Here is a 9349-nt window from a genome sequence, read left to right on the forward strand (position 1 = left end):
TTTCTCGTTCAATGAACGCCTTCGTGAACTTTCTCGTTCAATGAACGCCTTCGTGAACTTTCTCGTTCAATGAACGCCTTCGTGAACTTTCTCGTTCAATGAACGCCTTCGTGAACTTTCGTTCAATGAACGCCTTCGTGAACTTTCGTTCAATGAACGCGTTCGTGAACTTTCGTTCAGTGAACGCGTTCGTGAACTTTCGTTCAGTGAACTTTCGTTCAGTGAACTTTCGTTCAATGAACGCGTTCAATGAACGCGTTCAGTGAACTTTCGTTCAATGAACGCGTTCAGTGAACTTTCGTTCATGAACTCTCGTTCAATGAACGCGTTCATGAACTCTCGTTCATGAACTCTCGTTCAATGAACGCGTTCATGAACTCTCGTTCATGAACTCTCGTTCAATGAACGCGTTCATTGAACTTTCTCGTTCAATGAACGAAAGTTCATGAACGCGTTCATGAACTTTCTCGTTCAATGAACGAAAGTTCATGAACGCGTTCATGAACTTTCTCGTTCATTGAACGAAAGTTCATGAACGCGTTCATGAACTTTCTCGTTCAATGAACGAAAGTTCATGAACGCGTTCATGAACTTTCTCGTTCATTGAACGAAAGTTCATGAACGCGTTCATGAACTTTCTCGTTCAATGAACGAAAGTTCATGAACGCGTTCATGAACTTTCTCGTTCAATGAACGAAAGTTCATGAACGCGTTCATGAACTTTCTCGTTCAATGAACGAAAGTTCATGAACGCGTTCATGAACTTTCTCGTTCAATGAACGAAAGTTCATGAACGCGTTCATGAACTTTCTCGTTCAATGAACGAAAGTTCATGAACTTTTTCGTTCAATGAACGAAAGTTCATGAACTTTCTCGTTCAATGAACGAAAGTTCATGAACTTTCTCGTTCAATGAACGAAAGTTCATGAACTTTTTCGTTCAATGAACGAAAGTTCATGAACTTTCTCGTTCAATGAACGCGTTCACGTACAACACTGCCTACTGGAATATTAAATGCTCAAATCAGAACTTAAGGGGAAAATATTTAAGTCATTTCAATGTATTGATCTTAAATGCTACAAAAGGATATCCATGTCTGGACAGATGGAAAAAGTACATCTCGGTTGAGGAGCCAAAAAAATAGGATGTTCACACCCCGTCAAAGTGCCCATTGATCACACGGAACGACTGGCAGACTAAATGCAATAGAATTATTGGACTGAAACTGCGGAATAATGTTGCCCTTCTGATCAATTTAAGAACCATGTACTTAAGCATCACACAAATTATATTTGAAACAATCCTGAAAAATACACAATCCAGGACTAAACTCCCATGAGACTAACTTAAGGAAAAATGTGATACCTTTAGTTTAGGCAGAGCAAAATAATGTTTTTGCCGTAACCCGACAGTCAAAATTAGACTGGAAATAATATATATTAAAAAAATAAAAAAAAAAATAAAAATAAAATAAAAATCAGCATTAAGTCAATTTTTAATTTATATTTCGCAGACTCAAAAAACAAAACGCTGTGTTGAATAATTTTGATTCATTTTGATTCACTTAACGAGCAGAGAACGTTCAACTCATGGTCTGTTGAAGCATGACCCCTGGCGTAAAAAAAAATGGCGACGGCAACATGTGTTTTCAGTCGGTCAAACTGGACGAAGAGAGCAAAAAGAGTTAGAATTAAAAATAAATTGATGGTGTTAAGAAAGACTGATAAGTGGCGTAATGTGCTTTTGGACTTGGTGAAAAACGATATTGATCGTTAGAGTTCCAAACGAGCACCCCAACATCCAAATGTAGTGGACTTGAACAAAGGAATTCAAATATTTGAAATCAGCTGCAGCCAAACGGTAAAATGTTTTATTTAAAAGCAAACCGCACATCCTTGAAACTAGCAGCACAGCCGTTGCCGCCGTCGCCCAGGGTCGTGCCGTTGCTGCCGCCGGCGCCGTCGCCCAGGGTCGTGCCGTTGCTGCCGCCGGCGCCGTCGCCCAGGGTCGTGCCGTTGCTGCCGCCGTCGCCCAGGGTCGTGCCGTTGCTGCCGCCGTCGCCCAGGGTCGTGCCGTTGCTGCCGCCGTCGCCCAGGGTCGTGCCGTTGCTGCCGCCGTCGCCGTCGTCGCCCAGGGTCGTGCCGTTGCTGCCGCCGGCGCCGTCGTCGCCCAGGGTCGTGCCGTTGCTGCCGCCGGCGCCGTCGTCGCCCAGGGTAGTGCCGTTGCTGCCGCCGGCGCCGTCGTCGCCCAGGGTAGTGCCGTTGCTGCCGCCGGCGCCGTCGTCGCCCAGGGTAGTGCCGTTGCTGCCGCCGGCGCCGTCGTCGCCCAGGGTAGTGCCGTTGCTGCCGCCGGCGCCGTCGTCGCCCAGGGTAGTGCCGTTGCTGCCGCCGGCGCCGTCGTCGCCCAGGGTAGTGCCGTTGCTGCCGCCGGCGCCGTCGTCGCCCAGGGTAGTGCCGTTGCTGCCGCCGTCGTCGCCCAGGGTAGTGCCGTTGCTGCCGCCGTCGTCGCCCAGGGTAGTGCCGTTGTTGCCGCCGGCGCCGGCGTCGCCCAGGGTAGTGCCGTTGTTGCCGCCGGCGCCGGCGTCGCCCAGGGTAGTGCCGTTGTTGCCGCCGGCGCCGTCGTCGCCCAGGGTAGTGCCGTTGTTGCCGCCGGCGCCGTCGTCGCCCAGGGTAGTGCCGTTGTTGCCGCCGTCGTCGCCCAGGGTAGTGCCGTTGTTGCCGCCGTCGTCGCCCAGGGTAGTGCCGTTGTTGCCGCCGTCGTCGCCCAGGGTAGTGCCGTTGTTGCCGCCGTCGTCGCCCAGGGTAGTGCCGTTGTTGCCGCCGTCGTCGCCCAGGGTAGTGCCGTTGTTGCCGCCGTCGTCGCCCAGGGTAGTGCCGTTGTTGCCGCCGTCGTCGCCCAGGGTAGTGCCGTTGTTGCCGCCGTCGTCGCCCAGGGTAGTGCCGTTGTTGCCGCCGTCGTCGCCCAGGGTAGTGCCGTTGTTGCCGCCGTCGTCGCCCAGGGTAGTGCCGTTGTTGCCGCCGTCGTCGTCGTCGCCCAGGGTAGTGCCGTTGTTGCCGCCGGCGCCGTCGTCGCCCAGGGTAGTGCCGTTGTTGCCGCCGGCGCCGTCGTCGCCCAGGGTAGTGCCGTTGTTGCCGCCGGCGCCGTCGTCGCCCAGGGTAGTGCCGTTGTTGCCGCCGGCGCCGTCGTCGCCCAGGGTAGTGCCGTTGTTGCCGCCGGCGCCGTCGTCGCCCAGGGTAGTGCCGTTGTTGCCGCCGGCGCCGTCGTCGCCCAGGGTAGTGCCGTTGTTGCCGCCGGCGCCGTCGTCGCCCAGGGTAGTGCCGTTGTTGCCGCCGGCGCCGTCGTCGCCCAGGGTAGTGCCGTTGTTGCCGCCGGCGCCGTCGTCGCCCAGGGTAGTGCCGTTGTTGCCGCCGGCGCCGCCCAGGGTAGTGCCGTTGTTGCCGCCGGCGCCGTCGTCGCCCAGGGTAGTGCCGTTGTTGCCGCCGGCGCCGTCGTCGCCCAGGGTAGTGCCGTTGTTGCCGCCGGCGCCGTCGTCGCCCAGGGTAGTGCCGTTGTTGCCGCCGGCGCCGTCGTCGCCCAGGGTAGTGCCGTTGTTGCCGCCGGCGCCGTCGTCGCCCAGGGTAGTGCCGTTGTTGCCGCCGGCGCCGTCGTCGCCCAGGGTAGTGCCGTTGTTGCCGCCGGCGCCGTCGTCGCCCAGGGTAGTGCCGTTGTTGCCGCCGGCGCCGTCGTCGCCCAGGGTAGTGCCGTTGTTGCCGCCGGCGCCGTCGTCGCCCAGGGTAGTGCCGTTGTTGCCGCCGGCGCCGTCGTCGCCCAGGGTAGTGCCGTTGTTGCCGCCGGCGCCGTCGTCGCCCAGGGTAGTGCCGTTGTTGCCGCCGGCGCCGTCGTCGCCCAGGGTAGTGCCGTTGTTGCCGCCGGCGCCGTCGTCGCCCAGGGTAGTGCCGTTGTTGCCGCCGGCGCCGTCGTCGCCCAGGGTAGTGCCGTTGTTGCCGCCGGCGCCGTCGTCGCCCAGGGTAGTGCCGTTGTTGCCGCCGGCGCCGTCGTCGCCCAGGGTAGTGCCGTTGTTGCCGCCGGCGCCGTCGTCGCCCAGGGTAGTGCCGTTGTTGCCGCCGGCGCCGTCGTCGCCCAGGGTAGTGCCGTTGTTGCCGCCGGCGCCGTCGTCGCCCAGGGTAGTGCCGTTGTTGCCGCCGGCGCCGTCGTCGCCCAGGGTAGTGCCGTTGTTGCCGCCGGCGCCGTCGTCGCCCAGGGTAGTGCCGTTGTTGCCGCCGGCGCCGTCGTCGCCCAGGGTAGTGCCGTTGTTGCCGCCGGCGCCGGCGTCGCCCAGGGTAGTGCCGTTGTTGCCGCCGGCGCCGTCGTCGCCCAGGGTAGTGCCGTTGTTGCCGCCGGCGCCGTCGTCGCCCAGGGTAGTGCCGTTGTTGCCGCCGGCGCCGTCGTCGCCCAGGGTAGTGCCGTTGTTGCCGCCGGCGCCGTCGTCGCCCAGGGTAGTGCCGTTGTTGCCGCCGGCGCCGTCGTCGCCCAGGGTAGTGCCGTTGTTGCCGCCGGCGCCGTCGTCGCCCAGGGTAGTGCCGTTGTTGCCGCCGGCGCCGTCGTCGCCCAGGGTAGTGCCGTTGTTTCCGCCGGCGCCGTCGTCGCCCAGGGTAGTGCCGTTGTTGCCGCCGGCGCCGTCGTCGCCCAGGGTAGTGCCGTTGTTGCCGCCGGCGCCGTCGTCGCCCAGGGTAGTGCCGTTGTTGCCGCCGGCGCCGTCGTCGCCCAGGGTAGTGCCGTTGTTGCCGCCGGCGCCGTCGTCGCCCAGGGTAGTGCCGTTGTTGCCGCCGGCGCCGTCGCCCAGGGTAGTGCCGTTGTTGCCGTCGGCGCCGTCGTCGCCCAGGGTAGTGCCGTTGTTGCCGCCGGCGCCGTCGTCGCCCAGGGTAGTGCCGTTGTTGCCGCCGGCGCCGTCGTCGCCCAGGGTAGTGCCGTTGTTGCCGCCGGCGCCGTCGTCGCCCAGGGTAGTGCCGTTGTTGCCGCCGGCGCCGTCGTCGCCCAGGGTAGTGCCGTTGTTGCCGCCGGCGCCGTCGTCGCCCAGGGTAGTGCCGTTGTTGCCGCCGGCGCCGTCGTCGCCCAGGGTAGTGCCGTTGTTGCCGCCGGCGCCGTCGTCGCCCAGGGTAGTGCCGTTGTTGCCGCCGGCGCCGTCGCCCAGGGTAGTGCCGTTGTTGCCGCCGGCGCCGTCGCCCAGGGTAGTGCCGTTGTTGCCGCCGGCGCCGTCGCCCAGGGTAGTGCCGTTGTTGCCGCCGGCGCCGTCGCCCAGGGTAGTGCCGTTGTTGCCGCCGGCGCCGTCGCCCAGGGTAGTGCCGTTGTTGCCGCCGGCGCCGTCGCCCAGGGTAGTGCCGTTGTTGCCGCCGGCGCCGTCGCCCAGGGTAGTGCCGTTGTTGCCGCCGGCGCCGTCGCCCAGGGTAGTGCCGTTGTTGCCGCCGGCGCCGTCGCCCAGGGTAGTGCCGTTGTTGCCGCCGGCGCCGTCGCCCAGGGTAGTGCCGTTGTTGCCGCCGGCGCCGTCGCCCAGGGTAGTGCCGTTGTTGCCGCCGGCGCCGTCGCCCAGGGTAGTGCCGTTGTTGCCGCCGGCGCCGTCGCCCAGGGTAGTGCCGTTGTTGCCGCTGGCGCCGTCGCCCAGGGTAGTGCCGTTGTTGCCGCTGGCGCCGTCGCCCAGGGTAGTGCCGTTGTTGCTGCTGGCGCCGTCGCCCAGGGTAGTGCCGTTGTTGGCATTGTTGCTGGCGCCGTCGCCCAGGGTAGTGCCGTTGTTGGCATTGTTGCTGGCGCCGTCGCCCAGGGTAGTGCCGTTGTTGCCGGTGCCCAGGGTGATTGAACTAGTCTGTAAATAAAAAGGCAGTTTGGATTTCAGTTCAAACCTTTATTAATCTTCGAGGCCCGTACTACAAAGCCGGCTGGACTGATCCTAGACGAGTTTCTTGCCTGGACTGACGAAGACATATGAGCAGCTCTTTAGTCTTATGATGCAAGATTTCGCAGTGATTTTGTTTTCAGATTAGGGGTGGGGCTAGCACCAGCTGACCCAACAATGGAAAATAACTGCATACTTTAAACCTGAACCGTCAAATTGAATATTTCATACACGAGGAGAAATACAAGTCAATGAAACTGCATTCATGTAGAGTAGATACAGGACAACCATGAATTAAACAGAAAGTTCATTTGAACAGCAATACAAAAGCACAAATATGCCCACATTCCATGAAGTTGCACAGAACTGATCTTACCAACACTGGACCTAAAATATAATAAAAAAAAAAAAAAAGGCCATATATCACAAATGATATCCCCATAATCCAGAGAACTTAAGCGGTTGTATTTGGGCTAATTTAATTTTATTTTGAGTTTAAAGTTCTAAGGAACATATTGCAGTTATAACACGACTTTTCCTCCAGCTTTGTCTAACCACACAATTCAATTCTTCACCATGACGTCCAAACTCTGCTCCGACCTTTAGGTGAATTGTTTCACAGACCATTTCTAGTCTAGAAAGAGAAACGATCGTTCGTTAGCAGCAACCATTTTAGGTGGTATACCTCCCTCCCCCCAACCCAGGCAGGATTAGTTTGTATAAACTAAGGGTTAAAGATGATATGCCATTTGTGGTTGAAGGTAAATATTAAGTTAAAAATGTTTCATTTAAAAAAAAAAAAAAAAAAAAATTAAAAAAAAAACTGAAGCAGTTTTCTAGAACAGTTTATGGTGACAAGCCTGTCCAAGTAGAGTTCAAAGCGTTGCATATACAAACATGTATATTCTTTGTTTATTTTGTTTGACCAATTAGATTTCATAGTGTAAAATTCTATTTTTAAACAGGTACTCTATCACTTAATATGTTGTGAAACAAATCCTAAACTACGCAAGAAGGAAATTCCTGTATCATTGATGGGATTTGTCATGTTTGGGCATCTAATTTTGATACTAGTTTGACAGCCAAGACATTTGGGCTACTTCACCTTGTTTTGGACTCCCCCTGCTGACGCTTCCACTGCATTAGTTTCCAATTGAACTGAAATGACAATGTTTATGGAAGGGTTGGCACGGCTCATACTTTCCTTGTGTGTACAAATAATATACAAGTTTATAGTTGCTTAGTACTCAGATGTAGCTCCACTTTGCATTGCATTAATTCACCTTCAGTAGCATTTTGGTCCACCTTGATGATCAGTGACTGGAGCAATTGAACAACATTCTTCATGGATTCATCAGCAAACAAATCTGAAACAAAAACATGATCATTTCACAACATAGAGATTCTGACATTTCCAAAATTGTCTTATGAGTTTGGGTTACCTTTTGGGCTATGCTTGATTTCATTCCACCCTTCAACACTGCTGTCGACTAATGAACAAAATAAAGTCAATTTAAAACAAGTTTAGGATCTCATCAATACTAAATAAAGCAATTTACCAGTGAAGATCCCAAGAGCGAGCAGAAATAAACACAAGATCCAAACTCCCATTTTGCCAGTCTCCAAAAGAAAGGTCCAGTTAGTTGTGCCACTTGTAACCAGGGGGCCCCAACAACAACTCACTCAGATGCTGCCCATCACTGTAATGACATTTTATAGGACAGGTACAGGGCTTCTGATTGGCTGAGAGAGACAGAGGCCACGCCCATGAGCACACAATCTCACAAATAGGGCATTCAGATGGTCATTTATAAACCACTCCCCTTAAGGAGAAAGAGCCAATAGGAAAGTATAATAGCTAAACAAGGATAAAAAAGGCTGAACTGTAAGTTGTAAAACTCTTTAAAGAAAACACACTGTTCAAAATGTATTCGCCTTTCATTTTCAGTGTATTACAAATACATTTTACAAAATCAACATAGATTCTAGATTCTAAAAGCGCATAATATATTTTATGGACAACTACACACAATTGATGGCATTTTGGAACGTGGCATTTTTTACGTTTATGAGAGTAGTGAATTCAAGCTTATAGAACTGTTTAATTTCTAACTCTTATTTTTATAAGCAAATAGTTTTAAGTGCTGTACTATATTTAGGACAAAAAGTAAATTTCGGTTCACATTTTATTGATTTAATTTTTTCTTTAGAAAGTGATATCACTCCCTGGTGGAGCACACACATTTAAAAGAGAGAAAACCTTTCCATTAATATTCCCTTAAACCACTACATATCTGCCTTCTTTATCCTTGGATTCAAAACTCTGTTAAAAAAAAACTATTCGGTTTGAGATTCAATTTAATCTATTTTTGTAACGTCCAAAATCACAACAGCAGTTGCTTCGAGGGGCGACAGTGAAAAACAGATTAAACAATGTTCATAGGGACTTGGTAATGTCCCAGCATCCAATGTCTTTAGACAAATTTCCCAAGCTCCCATGTCCTTAAAAACCTGTTTGTGAAAAAATAAAAACCTGGAGGAGTTCCACAATGAAGGGGGATCTGACTCTCACAGACGGACAGGCGGACGTTCGATAGATGGGAGCTGGAGCCACTCAAGAGGACAACCAGTTTTTCAGGAGGAGAACCAGTTCTTCCAGGCAGATGAAGAACCGTTCATCTGGAGTAGAGACCGAGTCGAGGATCATCTGGGTCCACAGGTCATCGAGGGTCTAAGGACAGAGGACTCTGGGACATCGTCCCTCGCCACCACAGACATTGTTTGACTCCATCGCAACCACAGACATTGTTGATTCATTTCTCACTGTGGCCCTCAGAGGCAACCATTGTTGTGATTTTGGGCCTTACAAAAATAAATTGAATTGAATTAAATTGATGTGTCTGTCCCACTCCCCACTCAAAGTGGGAAAGGAAGAATAAAAGGCAATGAACAGATTTAAAGTGAAATTAAATATTACATATTGTTTGATAGAATAACTAGTCTTTAGCAGAGGATAGTGCTCAAGATGTCATAGTTCCCCCAGCATAGTTGCTCCTAGGGCAGCGTAGCTGAAACTGTAGGATTTTATTTCTGTTCCTAACGGTCCTGACCATAAGAGATTTTAAAGAGGAACGTTTTAAGCCTGGTCTTAAATGAAGAGACTGTGTCGGCCTCTTTTAACATGGCAGGAGCTGATTCCATAACACAATGCCTCTTACACATCCCTCCCTGGCAACGAGTTGCCAGACTTGATTACCCCTTTTAATTAATTAATTAATTTGTTAGCTCCTTCCAATCATTGTTCTAACAGTAGAAGCTGGCATCTCTCCAAGGAACCCCCCCCCCCCAACAATAATAATAATTTAAAGCCGAGGTAGCGGCGATAATGGCTCTCGCCACCCGCGCAACCGCCTTCCCACACGACCGCCTTCCAGCGGGACCGTGTTTTGATCGCGATTGCCCTAAATACACAATATCTGAAAT

At 53.3% G+C, this 9349-nt stretch overlaps 1 protein-coding gene across 1 annotated transcript; it reads right to left on the reverse strand.

Annotated features, from left to right (window-relative positions):
* Nucleotides 1-1648: 1648 nt before the first annotated feature.
* Nucleotides 1649-4981, reverse strand: LOC140377398 (uncharacterized; the record flags this gene model as incomplete). Its single annotated transcript, XM_072462787.1, has 4 exons — nucleotides 1649-1661; nucleotides 1887-2904; nucleotides 3073-3972; nucleotides 4081-4981. Coding segments are annotated over 4 exons (2832 nt in total), but the record flags the coding sequence as incomplete, so codon positions are not given.
* Nucleotides 4982-9349: the final 4368 nt, after the last annotated feature.

The sequence above is a fragment of the Eucyclogobius newberryi genome, unplaced genomic scaffold (genome assembly GCF_026437365.1).
Source record: "Eucyclogobius newberryi isolate DKJ021-1_F unplaced genomic scaffold, fEucNew1.0.hap1 SCAF_4, whole genome shotgun sequence".
In the NCBI taxonomy this organism is placed as follows: Eukaryota; Metazoa; Chordata; class Actinopteri; order Gobiiformes; family Gobiidae; genus Eucyclogobius; species Eucyclogobius newberryi.